Source organism: Kwoniella mangroviensis (genome assembly GCF_000507465.2).
Source record: "Kwoniella mangroviensis CBS 8507 chromosome 1 map unlocalized Ctg01, whole genome shotgun sequence".
NCBI lineage: Eukaryota > Fungi > Basidiomycota > Tremellomycetes > Tremellales > Cryptococcaceae > Kwoniella > Kwoniella mangrovensis.
The window spans coordinates 7,253,115-7,273,992 of NW_027062533.1; the positions used below are offsets into that span (position 1 = coordinate 7,253,115).

The window sequence follows — 20,878 nt, forward strand, 5'->3', positions numbered from 1 at the left end:
ATCATCAAAACTGAATGAGATTGCTGGAGCAGTTGTTATACACACCCCCTATCTATCGATACTTTACCAATTCGTTCATTTCTTTTACAGAAACATCACTTTCATTTCCCAGTCATCCAATATATCCCCATGTCTCCTCGTCAGTACCAACAGGGATAGAGCTGTTATCAGGTCTGACCTCAACACCACAACCGAAGACGTCTACGTCAATATCCACAAGTACACACACTCTTTTATAATCACATTTTCGCAACAAATCGCTATTCCACGATAATCCCTTTGCCCGCTCTTCCAGCATGTTGTTCACCATATATTGTCTTCTTTTGATCTCCGAGCTCTTGAACTCCCAATCCACTGGAACCATCACTTTATCTTCACCACAAGCATGTATAATAGTCGCCCAGATAGCGACCCTAGAATCGCCTAATTCTATCACATCGATGGTTCCAATTTGTCCATCTTCAACATCAGTATCGATGAATTGGCCGTTATCAGAAGCTGGAGACGGAGCTGCGTCCAGTATAGGTATCTACAGTCAGCTAGACGGAGGTCATGCGGGATGTGTGATGAGTATGAGTCAGATGACAGCCATGTATCTCCTCGGAAGAATATTAAGATGGGATGATAGCGGACAGCTGTACGAGGAGGGAGCTGGAGAACAGGTAGCAGATCCACTGAATCAGCAAATCCTGATTTGGTAAGTGCTGGCTCTTGGTGATAATTTCCATCAGCTTCACTGACTCCATTATAGCTCCTCATCTGATCGGATGCTGCCTTCTGACCTGATACTACCGGATCCCACTTCTTTACCTGAAGATGACCCGATGTGGCAGCAGACCATCACTCTCAGCGACAATCCAGCTTCTACAACGGAGCCCTCAGACGTAAATACATCAAGTATTGATCCATCCGAGGCTTCCTCCACATCTTCATCCCTTGAGACCTTCACTTCAATTTCTTCCCAATATATCGAAAATACTTCACCAGCATCCCCAGTCCAATTTTCTTCCAGTGCTACGGCCGTCGAAGGCGCTTCATCCCTGAGTGCCACTGGTACCCTCACAGCAGCATCTCTGCTAGGTTCGAGTGGGTCAGCCAGTACCTCATCTCCTCAGGAAGTTACGGTGACCGCTACGGACTTCCCTGTCTCAATAGCCCAACCAGTCGTCAATGCGACGTCGGTCGAAGCAGGTGCCACCACGACTTCCGAAAGCACCACAGCCGACTCGAGGTCAGCACCCTCCGATACAACCACTATAATATTGGAAGCAGCCACTGAAACAGCAGAGCCATCTACTACTTCGGAATATAACGTGGCACCCACTGAGGATTCCACTGATGCATCCGGTACTTCGTCATCTACTTCAAGTAGTTTGAAAAAACCGCCACTGGACCCCACAGGAACTTCAGACTCTTCCTCACAGACTGCCCCACAGCCGACAGCTTCTATCGCAGAAGACTCTACCAGTCCCGCTTTCTCATCGTCTTTTGTGTCTGACACTACTACCATAGTGATAGAGGCGACATCTGCAACCGAGATGATCTCTGCGTCCTCGGTGGAATCTGAGCCGGAAACCTCGTCGACTGTCCCTTCTCTTGATACTTCTGGTCCCTCTGTTACTGCGACCGGTGATGTCACCTCTGAAGAGCCGCTACCTTCTTCTTCAACTTCCCGATCAAGCAATGCTAACTCACCGTCCTCTCAGACCGAAACGGCGTCAAGTCAAGCGAGTGAGTTCACAAAATTTCGGGCTGTGTGGTCAGAACTAATTCTGCGTCTATAGCGACTGTGGCATCGGATAGTACCAGCCAAGGTGTAATTGCGATCGAGACTTCTGTCACTATCTCACCCTCCGAGCCAGTTTCGACCGAGTCTTCCGTACCCACTCCAGCTGAATCGCAAGAAACGGGTACCGAGGCAATCAGTGCCAGCTCAACGTCCAATACTGCCACTTCAGCCGAGCCTTCCTCGACAGAAGCAGAAAGCGATAATCTCGATATCCCGAGTGTACATATCGAACCATTTACCCTCACTCCTGAACCTACCAGTACTTTTCCCACTGGGAGCTCAAGAATTGCACCGCATGCAACTACTGCTACGGTCAACACCAGTGTAGCGGCGTCATCTGAGAATGGCACTGAGACCTTGGCTGGTGCAGGGCTTGTGACCGATACAGTATCAGAGGTCTACGTAGATCAGACTATCACGACTTTTGTGCAGCCTACTGGTCTACCTACGGAGCTTGCTTCGTCTATCCATATGACCTCCGACAATCCTTCCCCAGAACCCTCTGCCATTTCCAACACCGAATCAACTGAAACCGCCTCTCCAGATTCTTATTCAAGTTCCACAGCGGATCCTCCCAATACAGCTACTTCTGACAGTTCTCTGGAGCCCAACACTATGTTATTCGCTCAACATGCTGCCACTATGCCTCCCGTCACCGTCACTGCTACGAATACTACCAGAGTGGGCGCTGAAACCTCTTCGAACAAGAAGGCAATCAACTCTGCCAGTAGCGAACCAATCTCTAATTCCTCTGTCTCAACTACAACGGAACACACCACCCTAAGCGCACCGAACATGTCCTTGAATAGGTCTAGGACCGATGCAGCTTCACCATTACCATCTACCGATACTACGACCTCGAGCAGTGATGTACCAACGACAGCTCGGGAAGTGTCCGAGAGCCATCAGCTGCCTTCAGATTATTCGAGTTCTGCGCCAGAGTTCAGTGCTTTGCCCATACACCAAGCGGCTGTCAACACTGCTCTTCCTGATACCGCTTCTAAGACGAAGTTCCAATCGGACTATCGTACGTCAATTGAAGACTCCAGCAGCGATCTCGAACCAAGTATCAGTATGGCTACCTTGGATTCTGACTTTGCAAGCTCACTCAGTGCAGATAAGAATAGCAGCGTCACTACAGGTACAGACGATACCCTTGCAAAGGTATCCGCCACATCGACCACTGTGCAACCAGATTCCACTCTGGCGATGCACAGACGGCGCCATCGGCCAGCTAGAAGAGGTATGATGAGCCGTCGATGGGGTCCAGGGGGAGGATTGGGTGGATGGGGCGGAGGTGGACGAGGTGGTTGGGGAGGGAGCTGGGGTGGAGGATGGGGAGGTGATGAAGAGGAAGATTCTGGATTTGGGGGATGGGGAGAAGCTATTGCTGAGGGTATAGGTGAAGGAGCTCAAGGTGGTAGTGCTTTAGTGAATAGTAATGCCAAAGCGGAGCCACTGGAACAACCACAACAGACTGTGGAGACGCCTGCACCAGCTGTACCTTCCCCTTCGCTCGCTTCGACCCCTACCCGGAGTGCTGCACCTTCTCCTACTCAGTATCAAGGGGCTTCCACCTCACAGTATCTCTCTGACTCCTCCCTCTTAGGTTCCACTGATCAAGCAGCTGGCTCTACCATTGGCCAGAGTTTTCTTTACAGTTCTGCTTCTGCACGACCTACCCAGCCTGCTTCTCTTGCGTACAGCTCTAGCTATCCTCTCAACTCATCAGCAGCTGAAATGGCGTCATTTGAAGCTTCTTCTTCGGCTGCGCCACCTTCGCCCATTGTCGACCCAGCAGCGAGCTCGGTCGAAGCTATAAGGTCGAAAAAGCCAGCTACCGACTCTTTTAGTCTTGCAACATCCAAATCCGGCATGCTGACTTCGGAGGAAGCAATGACTATTCAGACCGAAACGGATCCATCCAAGTTCAACACCGCACAGTCCGCTGCTTCATCGATTTCTCAAGTCGGATCCGTATCAGACGGCGTCGTCACTTCTACGTGGCTATCTGGAGCGACTCCACCGTCTCCTGCTCCCGAGGCCAGTGCATCGATTTCTCGACCGCCTGTACCAGACTCGAGCAAGGTTTCAAAGTCTCATTCTCTTAATGTCGAAACCACAGACACTTCCACATCTCAGAAATCAATCACAGAAACGGAAACTTTCCAGCACACAACTACGCAACTCTCAACTTTTCATGATCTAACCACTGAAACCTCTTCAACTACAGATATCTCCACTTTCCAGACATCCACAACTGCTGTGTCGACTTTTCAATCGTCAACGACGGATATAGAGACTTATCGAACATCCGTCACTCAAACTTCTTCAGCTATTGCCACTGAATTTACAACCTCAACGGATATGTCAACTTTTCGTACGTCAACTACTGAATTATCTTTAACTACTGTCACTGATACTTTAACTTTCGGAACTTCAATCACTCAAACAGCTTCGACTACCACAACCGATTCTACCACTGAAACTTCCACTTTTCATACTTCAGCTTACGAGACAACCACTTTGCAAACTTCCACAACGGCCACTTCAACTGCTATAATCACCTCTACGTCCACACAGCTACCCACCACCACAAGCAGTTCGACTTCGACGGCGAGTGAGAGCTCATCTGCCTCCTCTGAGATGCCCAGTACAGGAACTCCTTCATTCACAGTCGAACGTCCGTTCTCGTCGGATGCGCCCTCAAGTACTTCTTTATCACCATCATCAGCGGCTACCGAACAGCCTCCACCTTCGTCCTCTACTACACATTCTTCAACGGAACCTCCTCCTCCTCCTGCAACTTCATCCGTCGATTCATCACCACCATCCTCATCCTCTGAAGAACAACCACCACCTACATCGCCATCCTCACCCGAGAGTACGGAGGAAGCCTGGACAGAAACTCCCTCCTCATCTTGGTCTGAGCCAGCATCAGATCCTTCCCAACCGACCGAGTCCTCATCTTCCTCTGAGACACCACCCTCTTCTGCTGTTGAAGATCCTCCCACTGAAGAACCGACTCCCGACCCTGAGCCTGATACAGGTCCACCGGTATTCTCAGTAGACGGCTCGGCAGTAGGTCAATTCACAGGTCCAGGACCTGCAGCAAGATCGCTTGGCGATCGGGATCGTCGGAGAGCAATTCCCACTAAGCGAGACGTAGCGGTGACCGCTCCTTTACCAACAATCACGTCAAAATCGATACCGAGTCCCGCTAGATTTGCCACCGCCACCGGACCAACACCGACTGAAAATGTACGCTCATCACTAGGGACAGATGATAGCCAAATAAGACTAAAAAGACATGTTTTACGGTCAAGAAGAAGAGACAGGAATCGAAGAATTTACACATTTTTAGGTTAATTAAGGACAATTAGTATACTACATTCTCATTTAATGGTTCCATATTTGTTCCTGAAATGTATTTTTCCTTTTTGGTTGGCATACATCACATCAAGATGCTCACGATGCATCGCATGAAGAATAAGCAAATCGACGGATACATTTGCACTATGTCGAGGCCATGTCAGCCTCTTCGTCCATGGTCTTTTCAGCGACTTCACTGGTCTGTTCTTCGGACTAGACGCTCTGATCAGCATATGAACGTCGTGGGTGAATGATCAGTTATGTGCTTACCTTTTGGCCGTCTTCCTGACTCTGTTCTGCCACCTTCGACGTAACTGTGGATTCATCGGTTTCCTGCGGTGCGACTCTGTCCTTGCCCTGTTCCTCAATCTTCTGCTCTGTTTCCCCTTCTTGTGTCATCTCAACATCCGTCTCGGCATTTTCCGGCTTCTCTACATCTACTACCTCTGTATCTTCGTCAGGCTGATTATCTGATTCGTCCATTTTCTGCTCCCCATCATTGAATTTCTCTTCGCCTTCTCCTCCATTCTTGGTGTCTAAGACCTCCTTTTCTGGGACATCTTCGACCGCCTTTTCCTCTTCGGTCTGGTTTTCCACTGCAGGGCCTGGCTTCTCCGCCTCGCCTTTGACAGCTTTCATGAGTACATGAAGATCCCTCTTGGGGGCGAGAGTTCTGAAATACCTTAGATGATCGTGAGAGGCAAGTCGGAGAGCACGCCAAGTGAGACTGGTCTTTCGCTGAATAGTGAAGTTGTAGAATTAGCAGAAGGATCTTATGCACGGCAGCGACTCAGACGTACCTCTTTGTTGGCTGCTAAGACTTCCGGGGCTGGTTCGATACCCATCGCTTTATCATCTTCCTCATCCTCCTCTATCTTCCTCAACTCTTCATCCAGCTGCTCTTCATTTGTGGCTCTAAAATTTGGAACATCAGCAAGATCGTTCTTCCAGAACCTACATAAAAACTCACTTCTGCCTTCCTTTCAGCTGATCGATACCTTTGAATCCATTATTCCATAACATCGACAAGGGTCGTGAACCGACCTTGAACGCATATGCTCTTGGAGGAGCGAGTCGCCTTTCCCATAATTTAGCAGCATCTTTCGCCGTACTCTCGTCTAACGGTGGAATTTCAAAGACGCCTTCGGGACATTGGTCATTCTTCCATTGTGCCTACGACATGACAGGGTCAGCCTGCGACCAAGGCCAATAGAGGGGGAAAAGATGGCTACTTACATAATGCACCTCTCTAGTTATGATTGACAAGACGGTTTCCTCAAATCTCTTTCCATCGACCATTTTCAACAGCTCATCTCTAATGGTCTGAACCTTCGAAATCACCCATTTCTCGTCATCAGTATTCAAGACAAAAGTCTTGGGCATACCTCCGGTGAATGCCTGTTTACCAGCTGAAGCAGGAGTGAGGTTCAAGAGGAATTGGAAGAGGATGAAATACTGAACGAGGATCTGACGACGGAATGAGGGGTCGGCAAGCTGAGAAGCGTCCAGAGTCAATTTAGCATGAGTGGAATTCATCAACGAAAATAAGCATCCGATAACTTACCTCATACTCGAACAACCTCTTTCCGGTAAGGTACCTGGGATGGAAGAATCCACCATTTTCTACGTCCTCGGCTGACCGCTTCCGCTTTTTGCCAATCACCTCAGCATCTTTCCCTAATAGAGCCTTCTCCTTCTGTGTCTGTGCGAATAGATGCGGTAAGACGAAATCAGTCTTCTCCTTGAATGTATGAAAGGGTGTCTTCGCAGGTTCGCCGACGGCTGGACCATCGAGTGAGGGTGGATGAGCAAAATACTGCTGAAGGGACCAGAGAGTAGGGTAGAAATCAAGCTTTTGCTCCTTAGCTACAAAGGATGAGTCAGTAGCCGAAAGAAAACGCATTCATCCAATTTGACATACCTTCACTATCTTCACTTTGAGAAGGTTCCTTGTCCACTTCATCTTCCATTTTAACATCTCCCTCGCCGTCCTTGTCATCCTTGTTCTCCTCTGCAAGGTCTTCCTTCACCTCTTCCTCATCCCATGTCGTACGCACCTCCGCATAATCACCTCTCATGTTGATAGCACTTTTGTCCGCCACACTTATCACCGAGCTTGCGAATTGATGAACTCGGCCTCTGAGGACCAGATCGTCCGGTGTCCTGGGTAGGAATCTAAGGAATGCATTGATGGTACGCAGTAGAGGAAGAGCTTTTCCTCGAGATGCTGGCATGTCCTGCAATGCATTTTGGTATCAGCATTGTTTGGGGCGCACCATGAAGATGATAATTACTGACCTTCGTAAATCTCTTTGACCTAGTCTCCATATATGTCCAGAGTCCCCGCCATGATTCTACCGAGATCAGTTCTACCAGCTCTTCTATTAACGGTATGAAGAGAGCTCCTGGCTCAAGTGACGGTGTCTCTGCATCGTGGTGGAATCAGCCCTGTACAAAATGACTATGAGCAGCACTCACCGGGATAAGATGCATAGACCACTTCGAAGAGGGTCAGAACAATATCTAGCCTATCCTGTAAGCTGATCTGAAATGCTTGCTTCTCCTTCTCCGAGGCTTCAGAAGTGGGTTCTGCAAGCTGTTATCGGAATATCAGCATTTTCAATGCGTTGGTGAGCTCTACAGACATACTTCTGCACTCGTGATTGGCAATATCACTGCATCTCTTCCCACGACTTCCAAGACCGTCCTTATAACTTCTCCTGATTTAGATGAACTTTCCGGCGCATTGACGTTCACTGAACTATTTGACCATGCCTTGTTGACTTTGTCGGTAAGTTCAGCTGGAGATATCGGTTTGGTGAGTTGACGGGTGGGGGGATAGGAATCAATGATTGCGCCAAGCGATGATTTGAGGGATGGGTACAGCGTAGATGCCATCTTGCCTGGCTATCTGTATGCGCTGTTAATGCCCACAGCTGATGATTGACGGTTCAAGTGAACAAGCAGGATGATGGGTAATGGTTAATGGTATTCAAGATGAAAGAATGCACCAATCTACAAGGTTGAACAGCGAGCGGAATCAATTTCACGGCATCTACTCTTGACAACAAAAGATCACCCCTCACTCCTCATCAATCAACCATCTCCCCTCTTTGTTCATCATTTGATAACTCACAACACATATATAGACACTGAAGCAACACACTCCGCTGATCCGAGGCTACTCAAAAGCTGTGATATCTGCGTATCACTCGTAATTCCACGTCTCATCGGCGTCAGAATATCACCATGTCATCTCGAGCCGCTCCTCCCCACCTTTCCCCTCGAGACCGAGAGAGAGACCGTCGTTATGGCAGAAACGAACGAGATGAAGACCGAGCCAGGACAAGGAGCAGGAGTAGAAGCCCAAGGCGAGATAGAGACAGGTACGATGATCGAGGTAAGTGTTTCCTGGTACCCGATATGATCATGTCTTTCTGCTTTCTCTCATTTTCTACAATTTTCGCCGCTCACTATTGTTCGAATAGCTAATATCGTACTTGTGTAGATCGAAAGTATGGCCGAGACTCTGGAAGAAGTGGCTATAGAGATGATCGTTCCAGAAGGGACTATGATAGTCCCCGAGATAGGGATAGAGACGGCAGAAGCGATAGAGACGATTATACCCGAGATGATAGACGAGGAGACTATACTAGAGATAGTCGAAGGGATGATCATAGTCGAGGAGATTCGAAACCAGATGTCACTTCTCGTGGAGGTTATTCAAGAGATAACCCAAACAACGATCCAACTTATCGACCTTCCCCTCGACCCTACGAGGATCGTCCACCTGCTGGATCAGCACCTTCGATACCGCCTTCGCAGCCTCGAGCAGGGTCATCGGCGCAACCAGGCTTCCGAGGAGGATATGGTGGATACGGAAACAGAGGGGGTGATTATGACATACCGTTGGATAGAAGAGCTATAGAAGAAGGTAGAAGGAGGAGAGAAGAGGAAAGAGCAAAAGGTGTTGTTTATACGGAAGATGGTGCTTATAATCCTAGTGCAGAGGGTAAGTTGTTCCCCCCTGGAATTGCTTCAGTCATCATACCCAACTGACCTTCTTATTGACTGGATTCCGTTATAGCTTCACCTGCACCCAAGGAAGAACCAGAGGACGAGTTAGATCCTGATGATCCAGAAGCCCAAATGGCAGCGATGATGGGCTTTGGGGGATTCGGCACATCGAAGGTACGTCTTTCACAGTATTCATTTCCGATACATTGCTAATAATTCTCTCAATCTCAATCCTGCAGGGTAAGGGCAAGGAAGATAACGTCGACGGTGTTGCTAAAGTGAACAAGCAGAGAAGTTGGAGACAGTACATGAATAGAAGAGGTGGTTTCAACAGACCATTGGATAAGATCAAGTAGACTGTTCTCATCATCGCACATTATGTGATCAGCGAATTGGCTCTCTGTAATTTATATACATTCTCAATCAGTTTCACGGCTGAATGTTACATATGCATGATCGATATATGTTACAGTGATCATCTAGGGGTTATGAAAACATTGAGATTACGCAGCTGCCTTTTCTTTGCTTTGTCTACCCTTTCTCTTCGCAGGTTGTTTCTTCGGCTCTTCTTTAACATCCTCAGTCTTACTTTCAACTTGCTCATCTGCGTCGGGCACGTTCTCCTTGTTCTCCTCATTCTTCTTAGCCTTCTTTGGGGTAGTTTTCTTCTTCTTAGCAGATCCTTGCTCATTATCACCTTTCGCTTCATCCCCTTCATCATCACCGCCTACACTCTTTCTTTTACCCTTCGCTTTCCCTTTCTTAGGTGGAGTCTGCCCATCCACTTCCATTCCTGCATCATTGATCGCATTCTTGACATGTCCTTCCACAACACTTATATCACCCACACCGCCATCACCTTCTTTCTCTATATCGGATAGGTTGATAGGTTCACCTTCAGAATCGACATCGCCAGTCTCCTTTTGCTTCTTCTTTAGACTGCTCTTTCGTCCTTTGGTGTGCATACCTGGATTGGGATCAGGTGGTCGAAGACTGTCATGGTTGACTTCTTCAAGACCACTACAGGTCGTATATCGACATCAGCAATTGGCCTTTGCATCGCATATCTCTTACCATAAAACACTCACTAGATTCGGTACAACTCAAATACAGCTTGTTCCTACAGACAATTCACATCATCAGCTTTGGCCAAGTGTTTACATTTCCTTACATACCTTATCTTTCGCCTCAATCATCAAATCTACATCATCCGGCAGAGCATCAGGTAGACTTTTACACCTATCTGCATGTGCTCTCCTCTCCATCACTGTCTCCGCACCAGGTCGAGGCTCTGATAGATGTTGTTTCATCGGTATACCTCGCTTCTCCCACGTCTTGGCTATTCTAGGTATGAGGACCGCGGGTGGTTCAGAAGATGGATTAATCCAGTCGTGATGCTAATCGAGCAGTCAGTAAGCATAAGTCGGCTTATTGATGGGTAGTAGTACTTACATAGTCGAAGATACTGTGAAGCCGCAGGAAAGATCAGCTTATAATCACATCATCCATAACGTTAGTGAAAAGAGCTCACATAGGTATATCCAATTCTTCGCACACAGGGAAAAGATCATCCACATTATAGCAGATCTGAACTACCATGAGCATGCATCACAGTAATGTTATTTTGGCAACTTACCTCGTCGTTCTCCAATACCAGTCTTTTCTTGACACCCTCGCTTAGTCTAGTAGTATAGTTTTCCTTGAATCGAGCAAGTGTACTCTCCTTATCACCGAAGATACCACCCATATGTATACTGCCGGAGGTATTAGCTATAAATTCCAGCGTATCCTGGAAAGATGATAGCTTACATCATGACACCTTCGGCACCAATACCCATCCGGTCCATGATCTCGCACTGATAGTTCAGTTCTCGTATGGAGGCTTCAATCACGTTGGGCTTGGGAGAACCGAGTTGTGTGAACTGAACAGTCAAGGGTAATTCAGCTACCTTCTGTTATAGATGTATACATGTGACTCACCTGTCCCGGATGCATAGTCAATCTATGTCCATATTTCTTGGCCAGAGCTCCAGCTTCTTTCAGACCTTCATCCGCAAAAGCCAGATCATATCCATATTTGGCATGAGATGCAAAGGGGAACATCTCGGAGGACAATCTCATGAATCGGATCCTACATATTCACGTCAGCGATGACGACTGTGTTAATTTACCTTTAGAAAGTAGACTCACTTATTGTCTTCATTCCACTGTATCATCGTCTTCAGATCTCTGACGTTCATCAAAGCTAATCCTTTCGGTAATTCCATACCTTCTTCTTCTATACTGGCTATTCTACATGTCCTCGAACAGAATATACTATCTGGTTTTTCCGATCTTAAAACAGTATTCAGACAAGCGTATCCCAGTCGACCTACCACAGAAGTCAGCTTCTATGTGGATCGCCGTGAATAAGGGCGAGCTTACCTCTAAACGTGGTAGTTTTCCTTTCCACATCCGGTATCTCATATACTTTCTTAGGGTATACTTTTGGTTTTCGTTTCTTCTTAACAATCTCATTCCCATCTTCATCATATTCAGGCTCATCTTTTGCGATTCTCGATTTCTTCGGTGTTACCTTTTTCGCTTTCTTTGGTGTTTCTTCTTCCCCTTCCCCTTCTCCTTCCCCTTCTTCAACCTTCACTTTTGTCTTCTTAGGTGTAGCTGTAGCTTTCTTCTTTGGAGTCCTCTTTTTAGGTGATTCAGGCTCAACTTCCGATAATTCACTTTCAGAAGCAGCAAAATCCGATCCTCCATCCTGGTCTTCCTCGACATACGAGATATCTTTCTTCGCTGCACCTCTTTTCCGCTTCGATAAATTTCGATCTACAGCTTTGTCCACTGCATGTTTTACTTCCTCTTCCTGTTCTGATGTAATGGGGGTAAGAGCCTCATCCGAATCCGATATGGTATCTCGTTCGGTCTTCAAGAGTTCAGGTGGAGGCATATGTTCCAAAGCGTTTATCATGGTATGTTTCGGTGTTGCTGCTGGATTGAGAGTGATGGTGGTGGTACTGATCTGAGATGGTGAACCTGGTTGTTCGGGGGGTATGACCTTCAGTCTTCTGGGGGGCATTGTGAATGGATGTATCGATTGTCTGTAGATGATAGGGACGAGTAATTGCTTGAAGGTAGTTGTTGATGTATGTCGTATTCTTCGGCCAAGTAAGGGAGTAATCATCAGAAGATGTACCAATACCAAAAAAGTAAAAAATCAATGAAGGGATGGAGAATATCGAAAACTGGTTACAGGTATAAGATACAGATCAGAGGTTCAGAGAAAATCAAAAAGTCAAAAACTTTGTTGGAGCGAACGCGTCTTTGCATCTCATCATAGCATCTTTTGACCACTGTTATGAGCATGACTACCCAATTCAGTATAGAGCCAGTCGTTCATCCCACTTGGATCTTAACGAGAGAGACCTCATACAGCGCCAGATTAATGTCTTAATTGCGGCTGACGATCGAAGATCGATGAGATGGGCAGGTACGTCATTGTTATTGTTTCAGGTAGCGTAGCGGAGAAGTCCCCTGCAATTGTGTTACGTCATCTTTCGCTGGAGTCGTTCAAGAGATATCGAGTTGATGGTGAGAGATTTTCGGACTCGAAGAAGGGATGGAAAGCAAAAGCAAAGCATGCAATGTTGAAGAGGAATGAGAGTGAACCTATCTTATCTTTCGAAAAAATGGAATCGGGGCCCGAGTGATGACCTAAGTAGATCATTCATGATAACGGATCACAATGACCCACATCAATTTGATCGCATCAAACCCACTAAAGACTTTGTCCACCATTCAAAGGACGTCTTCATGATAGGGAATCGATCACATCAAACCGCTAAACCGAGCATGGATACCATATTTCGGATCACTACGGCGGTCGTGAGAATGAGGAAGAGCTGATGATGGTGATCTATGAGGTCTGAGAGAGGGGGTTTTTGAAAACACGACCTCGACTGTTACGAGGTACAGCGTCAGCGTCAGGAACGCACTTTTTGCTTTTCAGCGTGTTTTGGGTTTTGACCTGAATCACCCCCTCTCACAAACTGCAATACAACTCTTCTCTTATTCGATACTCTGATGAGTTGTTTGTTCGCCTCGACGGATAAGCCACAAGCTTTTAACTTCAAGACATCGATCATGCATGTTATTCGGACTCAATGGAAAGATGGGACTAATCACGGGTGTCGCTATCGCCTTATTGAGTACTAATCCTGGTCTTAGCCTGATGATCAAGTGGGACGGATATGATGTTATCAACACACTGGCTTCGCACCTGAAGCAATACACAACGACGAGTAGGTGAATCTCCCGGCTTGGCTAGTGCAGTAGGCCGATGGGCTGAACGACGATCAGCGATTGCGATTGTTTCGAGTTAGCTGTGACTAGCCTGAGCACGGACTCGAATAGGGCGTTGATTAGATCAAGGGTCTGGTTCGTCTCTCCCCCACTCATCAGGGTAACAGCGCTCGGGTCTTTGAAAATTGTTTCAATCATCTCCAAGATGAAAGATATACAGGGTTGATGAGTGATGAGTGATGCTTTATAAGCAGTGCGATTGGACCAACGCATTCCTAAGATTCTTCCCTGCCACTTTCTTCATCTGATCACTATCGACATCGATTGGAAAACTCAAATCGAACATACAGTATGAGCTGGACCGGCAGCATCCAAGCTCTTCCTGAGCAATATCAGAAACATATTCCAGAAGAATACCAAAAGTATATTCCCCACCTCTGGCTTCTTGGTGCTGGCGTGATTGGAGCCTATCTCCTTCGAGGGTTGTTCTCCTATCTTAAGATTTTGAGAGTGAGTATCCCAAGCATTATCGGTACAGATACTTTTGCTGTGTTCTAAAAGTTATTCCTCATGATAGGAAGTTCGAGGTCTTCCCGTCAAGCACGGTTTCTTCCCTGCATACGAACAAGGTCTTCGAGCTCGAGTCCCGCACATCCCTTACATCTTGCCGATCAAGGATTTCTACTCTCGACCAGAATGGGATAGTGGGCTACTGCCGTTCTGCTTATTGTTCTGCCAGATGCTGATTCCATTTATTGTTGTGTAGGATTTGAGAAACCTCGATCTGATCTTCTCGCTTATACCGTCGCCACGCAACACCGAGCCATCTATTGGGTCGCCAATCCTTACACTGCTCAACATGTATTCACCAAGACCTCTCTGTTCGAGAAACCTACTTTCCATCCTCGTTATGTAGCCGCCGCCAAATTCGGTGGAAATATCATCAGTGCCAGCGATGGTGATGATCACAGAAGGCACAAAGCGGTGGTCAGAGGTTGTTTCGGTGAAGAGATTTTCAGAAGCGCTTGGGATGAGATGGATAAAACCTTCGAATTGTTTTTGGACGAGGATAAGCTTCGTGAAGGTGGTATCATGGAAGATGTCGGTGCTACTACCATCAAGGTTAGTGGTTGTTACCGTGTTGATGTTTTCGATGGAATCCTGTGATCATGACCTGACTGACCATGATTTTTACCTCTTGACAGCTCACCTACGTCGTTATCGGTAAAGTCGGTTTTGGTCATGAAATCCCATGGGACTCGCAACGAAGCAAGAAAGGCGAGAAAAGTGAGTGATTACTGAAATCGCCATACCTGCTTCTGTCTTGTAGCCTCTCTTTGCTGATAACACTCATGCTCATGCTGTTATCAGTGGGTTTCGTTGAGTCTTACGAAGTCGTCGATCGAACTATGTTATACCAATTCACTTTACCTCTCGTAAGTGATTTCAATTCAGCACAGAAAGCTTTCGCTTACTTCTGGGATTTTCTTTTAGTGGATCATGAAAATACTTCCTACCAAAGAGTAAGAGTTGTGTCAGGAAGTATAGTCAATCTCTTCTCAGGCTGACATACTGAATTCCACTTACACATAGGTTACGTCGAATGGGTGACGGTCGAACCGCCTTCGTCGGATACTGCTACGATATGGTCCGAAGCAAGCGAGCTGAACTGAATGCCTTGAGAGAAGCTGGGGAAAAATCAAAAGCTCCCGTTGACCTGCTTGGTGCTATGGTACATGCTCAACTCGTTGCCGAAGAGGAAGCTCGTCTCAAACATGGTCATGAATTCACTCCTAACGTTGGTTTGACAGAGAATGAAGTTTTTGGTAACATGTGTAAGTGGAAGATCTGGAATGTAGCGGAATTTGAGAGCTGATACATTTGATTACGCATATTAGTCATTTTCCTGTTGTAAGTTCAGGTTCAAACTACTGGTCAACAAATGGAGATTTTCAGGATAAATGCTGATACATTATATCAGAGCTGGACATGAGACAACTGGACACACTTTTGCTTTCACACTCGCTCAACTCGCTCTTCATCCCGAATGGCAAGAGGAAGTCTACAAGGAAATCAAGGAAGTTTGTGGTGACGAGAAGCCTTGTAAGCTGGCCAGCCCTATGAGATATCTGGACGAAGAGAGCTGATCACGATGCTATCATTCAGCTTACCGAGACGTCCACAAATTACCTTTGTGTCTCGCCGTCGGACTCGAAGCTATGAGACTCACCGATATCGTCCGCCAATTGTTCAAAGTTGCCAAAGAAGACAGTATGCTCCCTTACACCACCTGGAACGAAGCTGGCGAAGTCACCAAACGAGAACACCTCGTCAAGAAAGGTTCATTAATCTATATCGATACTCCTGCATCTCAACTTAACCCATTCTACTGGAAAGACGCCAACGAATTCAACCCTCGACGACACCTCGGTGCTGACGATGCTCGAGCGAGTTTGAACAATGCTGAAGTCCCATTTGTCGCTTTCTCTATGGGTCCCAGACAATGTATCGGTCGAAGATTCGCTGAAGTCGAGATCATCTGCTTCATCGCTTCTATCCTTAGCAGATATACCATCCACCCTGTTCCTACTCATGCGGGTGAGACCAAGGAAAGTATGAGAGAGAGAATGATCGGTTCAGCTGTCGAGGACGTCACCATGACTCCTGGTAAATTCCAAGTTAGGTTGGAGAAGAGACATTAGGTACGACATGCGCCTTAGACTGGTATAAGACCTGTGTATGTCTGTAGAGAGCCACTGAAACGGATGGGAAAACGAATGTTATGACGGATTGATGATATGTCAGATTCACGAATACGAGTTCAACATGTAGATAGACTTTACTGATGAAATGATGGATGCATCTGTGTATAGTAATTTACTCCAGTATTACTCATGTACGCGCTCTTGTTCTTACCATCCTGTCTTCTATCATCTTACTCTGTTCATCTCGTCACGCTGCATGCAGGATCGTCCGGGTCTCCTACCGATATGGATCCTGTCAGATTCCCCAAACTGGTAATTGTTCCGGGATGTAATGGTCCAACGGACGCGTCTGTCTTTTTTTAATTTTGTCACATTTTAACATTCCGACATCTCTCACCACTCTTCGCGTTTCTCCTTCTCACCCTCTGTTTTCCCCTGTTTTCACCTTCACCTCACTTGTATGCGAGATCGGCCTCATGTCAGCTGTATGAGTACCCGTCTACACGCAATCCAAGACTCAGTCCTGAGCTAATTGATGTCCTGTGTTTGACGAGATGTTACTGATAACTTGTAACACGCGTCACATTTGATTATTTTTTTCTTTCCTTCTGACGAATCGTACAGCCAGGGAACAATAGGTTGCGGCAACGTACTTCGCCATATGGGAACCCGCCTCGACATTCTCATACTCTTGTCACCTTCACCTATTCTCGCTTGTACATTGAATTGACTGTGACTGTTCACAATTCACAGTTCTCGACTTCGACTTTGATTCTTAGTTTTTCGTGTTCACTTTCGTCAATTTAGTCTTGTAGACGTACACTCGTTTTATCAACATCAACATCAGTAATCGATATCGTCTACGCTGGATCGCTCGACGACATTTACCCACTTGCGAACATCACTCCGACCAAGGTAGTCTGGACGACCTTCCGACAACATTAGAAAATATCAGGAAACATCGATTGTTTCAATTAGAATCGCGAAGCAGGAATTAGACGCTCTTTGATAGAGTGTGGATTTAGCCTTAGAAATAGAAGCGTTTAGATCTGTTGAAGATCATCACGGTATTCCAAAAAGAGAGATAGACGTCAACAATTTTGGGAATCACACGATCGCGTTGACCGGCCCATTCGTGGCCTACATCCCATCCTCATGCTCATTCTCCTTTCCCTCCTTGCCCTAGTGGCCTCCTTGTCATCAGTAAGGGCTGCGCCCTCTCTCAACTTTCCTCTGGACGAACAACAACCGTCAGTAGCAAGGGTGAATTCAGAATTTGTCTTTGAGCTGCTTCCCTCAACATTCAACTCGACCTCATCTACCAACCTCACATATACAACCTCAACTCTTCCTTCCTGGTTATCATGGGACTCGCCGAGTCTCGCTTTCCACGGAACACCCGCCTTGGAAGATGAAGGAGAACAGGATATAACATTGACAGCAAGTGATGGAAGTGGATCAACGGAATCTTCATTCACTCTAATAGTCTCCAATTACTCCGTTCCAGCTGTTCACCAATCGTTCTACACTCAAATCAGCCAACCTAACTTGTCGGTCATCTCATCAGCTACGATCATGCCTGGTGGAACAGGTGTGACCATCCCTCCTTACTGGTCATTCTCGTTGGGTTTTCAAACTGACACATTCAGAATATCGAGGAATGAACCTAACAATGGACAATTGTACTATGCTGCCCATGTTAGAGGAAGCATTGGCTTACCATCGTGGTTGACCTTTAATAATCAGACTTTCACGTTTGAAGGTGTAGCTCCTTCAGAAGGAAGTTTTACGATAGTAGCTACAGGAACGGATTTCTGGGGATATACAGGTGCTCAAACTAGTTTTTCGATCCAGGTGGGACAAGGCGAAGCTGTAGAAATGGCTAGAAACCAGAATCTTACCAATGCTCAAACCATGGCGAAGAACCAGTTAAATCAGCAGATTGATCTTAGTGGCGTGACTATTGGTGGAAATGCTGTAGATAATGAGGATGTAGTGCTTAGCTTAGCAAGTAATGATTATCCTTGGTTATCCATCGATAGGTGAGTCAGGCATTCTGCCATTGAATAAAGGATTAAGCTAAACATTGCATCTGTTTTAGCTCAAATGATAGTTTGGTTGGTACCGTGCCAGATCAATACCAGAATGGGACGTTCGCTTTCCTCTCTGTCCCCGTCAACATCCGATCTACCAACACATCCAATACATTTTACATGACTACATGGCTGGGTATCGACATCTTGCCCTACTTCTTTTCCACCTACACTCTCCCAAATTCTACAGCTACTCTAGGACAATCTTACGATTTCGACATCACGTCCTACCTCCTCAACAAAACAGCTACTGTGAACGCTACTGTCGTCCCGCCAGAGGCTGCTACTTGGTTGAAATTTGACACCAAGAACATGTCCTTGTATGGTTCCGCCCCAGCTTCGATGGATTACAACAGAGTAGAAGTGGTTTTTGAAGCGTCCATAGGCGATCTCGTGGCTACTTCCAAATTGAACGTCAATATCCCTCAAGTTACTCAAACTTCCACCAATACTGGTACTGCCGCTGTTCCAACTTCGTCCACTGGTAGTTCGGGCGGACAAGGTATATCCAAAGGCGCCAAAATTGCAGTGGGAGTTGTTCTCGGTCTTTTACTATTGATCACTATCATTTTGATCCTGTTGTTCTGTTGCTGTCGAAGAAGAAAGAATAAGAAGCCAGCCAGGAAAGACGATGATAACGATTCTTTCGTCGCCACTTCTCCAGTCACTGTTCAAGATCCATTCAGGAGATCAAACAGTTTAGACCCACCTAGAAACTTGCTTGGTCAAATTGCTAGATTCTCCGGATTGAATTTGCGATCAGGGGAAGCCAACGAGAAGAATATGCCTCTCAGTCCCGCATCTTTGAGTACCGATGCTACGATGGTACAAGAGAAACCCACTAGATTAGATGGATTAAAAGGTATTTTCGGATGGAATCACAAGGAAGAGTTGGAGAATGAGAAACCAGCAATCATCTCACCTCAGATCCCAAGTGATTCAAGGAGCTTCATAGGATACCCTGATGTGATTGGTGTGAATGATCCTGTCAATCGACCTTCGCAAGACGCAAGTTCCTTCACCCAATCGTTCATCTCGGAATCATCTAGAGCAAGTTGGCAATCACGAGAATCGTTCCATTGGTCATCCGTAGACGACGGTGAAGGTGAAGATGAAGTAGCTTCATTGGGGGCTGTAGGTGGTAATAGGATTTCAACTGCTTCTTCCATCCCCAGACCTCGACCAAATTTCACACCTCGATATCCCCGACATCAGAATCCCAGTGTGTTAGCTCGAATGGTAGATTTGGATGATACAGGTTCGCATGCTAGTTTCAGTGAATTCCATTCATCTCAAGAAGGACATCATAGGGATAGTTCACAGAGTGGAACCAATTTCGATTCATCCGGATTCGACCATTCGTCAAATTCCATGATGGCCTCTGGATCGATATTCAACTCTCAATCTGGATCATCGTTCCCTGCTGGACCAAGTGGACTGAGCAGGTTTGGTGAATCTGGTGGATTCAAATCGAATGATACAGATGATGAAGATGCGTTCTCGGTTGAGGGTCCAGCAGTAGTCGCCATGGCGGAAAGACAATCTTTCGAAACTCGTAGACCCCAACGGCAGGATTCAAGGAGTCATCCGAGACTGAAAGAATCGCGTTCGAGACATGGTACTGGCGAATTGGGAATGCCTCCCTCGGAGCAATCTCGAGAGGCCATACCTGAGGAGCAAGAACATAGTCGAGTGAGCGGTGTGTTTTCAGATGCGGATGACGTGGCGAGAAGATCGACGATATACGCCCCAAGCGAGGGGAATCAAGATGAGAATAATCCAGGATTGGGATATCCCGCTTCAGCGATTTACTTTGGTTCTCAGAATGGAGAGATTGAGACTGAAGGATATACGAGTCAACGTACTTCAACGATGGATCAGAATAATAACAGAGGATCAACTATAAAGGTTATACCTAACAAATCTGGTCAGACACCTTTATCACCTGCTTTACCTCAAGTGGGAAGTTTCATTAGACACCGACGGACCAACACCGGTTCAGCAGGAGCAACGAAAGCGATGATCCGACCTACATCCACTCACTCAAACGGTGCTAACGACGGTCGAGTCACGGCTGTAGCCAACGAAACATTCTCTATACATCCTCAGATCAACCCTCCTCCAACTGTATCACTCTCAGCTGCCACCTGGTCTTCCAACCCCCCATCGACGTACAGAGCAGAAATGGAAGGTGGTGGTAATTTACCTACGTGGTTACATTTCGATTCAAGAGAATTAGAATTATGGGGTGTACCTCCCCTCAGGATCACAGGCGATGTCACGACGATAAGGATAATAGAGAGGTTACCTAGAGATAATAGACGTTCGGACCCGATGAGCTTCGGATACGAACCTCCTCAGGAAAGAGAGGTTGGTAGAGTTACTATCGAGTGAGTGGACCCTTTCGCGTTCGTATTGAGTCATCTGCAATGGTGCTGATAGGATATGTTTCACTTTGCAGAGTCACAGATAGGTTGAAATCACCTCAATTCGCTTTGGAAGGTTCACCTCATGCTTTATAACGATTGATTCAATAATAGCGTTCGGTGTACAAGGTGGAATATCAAAAGTAGTCTGCAAGTCATTAACTTTTATAATATATGATT

At 46.5% G+C, this 20,878-nt stretch overlaps 6 protein-coding genes across 6 annotated transcripts; 4 read left to right on the forward strand and 2 right to left on the reverse strand.

Annotated features, from left to right (window-relative positions):
- Positions 1-296: 296 nt before the first annotated feature.
- Positions 297-5,158, forward strand: I203_102725 (uncharacterized protein; the record flags this gene model as incomplete). Its single annotated transcript, XM_019147007.1, has 3 exons — positions 297-697; positions 752-1,731; positions 1,785-5,158. The coding sequence occupies 3 exons, from the start codon at positions 297-299 to the stop codon at positions 5,156-5,158; spliced, it is 4,755 nt and encodes a 1,584-aa protein (XP_019003557.1).
- Positions 5,159-5,305: 147 nt separating this feature from the next.
- Positions 5,306-8,059, reverse strand: I203_102726 (uncharacterized protein; the record flags this gene model as incomplete). The annotated part of the gene is made up of 10 exons (XM_019147008.2): positions 5,306-5,374; positions 5,432-5,899; positions 5,962-6,076; positions 6,132-6,334; positions 6,398-6,655; positions 6,726-7,027; positions 7,083-7,398; positions 7,460-7,587; positions 7,640-7,757; positions 7,811-8,059. The coding sequence occupies 10 exons, from the start codon at positions 8,057-8,059 to the stop codon at positions 5,306-5,308; spliced, it is 2,226 nt and encodes a 741-aa protein (XP_019003558.2).
- A 351-nt stretch (positions 8,060-8,410) lies between these two features.
- On the forward strand, positions 8,411-9,534 carry I203_102727 (uncharacterized protein; the record flags this gene model as incomplete). Its single annotated transcript, XM_019147009.1, has 4 exons — positions 8,411-8,561; positions 8,670-9,173; positions 9,249-9,352; positions 9,418-9,534. 4 exons carry the CDS (start codon positions 8,411-8,413, stop codon positions 9,532-9,534), a joined length of 876 nt encoding a protein of 291 aa, XP_019003559.1.
- Positions 9,535-9,681: 147 nt separating this feature from the next.
- Positions 9,682-12,251, reverse strand: I203_102728 (UV damage endonuclease UvdE; the record flags this gene model as incomplete). The annotated part of the gene is made up of 10 exons (XM_019147010.1): positions 9,682-10,198; positions 10,267-10,298; positions 10,354-10,575; positions 10,631-10,643; positions 10,710-10,765; positions 10,815-10,932; positions 10,988-11,100; positions 11,159-11,309; positions 11,369-11,549; positions 11,603-12,251. 10 exons carry the CDS (start codon positions 12,249-12,251, stop codon positions 9,682-9,684), a joined length of 2,052 nt encoding a protein of 683 aa, XP_019003560.1.
- A 1,574-nt stretch (positions 12,252-13,825) lies between these two features.
- On the forward strand, positions 13,826-16,176 carry I203_102729 (uncharacterized protein; the record flags this gene model as incomplete). The annotated part of the gene is made up of 10 exons (XM_065517172.1): positions 13,826-13,984; positions 14,052-14,178; positions 14,241-14,596; positions 14,680-14,761; positions 14,846-14,910; positions 14,969-14,997; positions 15,068-15,309; positions 15,373-15,385; positions 15,456-15,577; positions 15,641-16,176. 10 exons carry the CDS (start codon positions 13,826-13,828, stop codon positions 16,174-16,176), a joined length of 1,731 nt encoding a protein of 576 aa, XP_065373990.1.
- A 1,158-nt stretch (positions 16,177-17,334) lies between these two features.
- I203_102730 (uncharacterized protein) lies at positions 17,335-20,794 on the forward strand (the record flags this gene model as incomplete). The annotated part of the gene is made up of 3 exons (XM_065517173.1): positions 17,335-18,221; positions 18,281-20,662; positions 20,734-20,794. 3 exons carry the CDS (start codon positions 17,335-17,337, stop codon positions 20,792-20,794), a joined length of 3,330 nt encoding a protein of 1,109 aa, XP_065373991.1.
- Between the last annotated feature and the right edge of the window lie 84 nt (positions 20,795-20,878).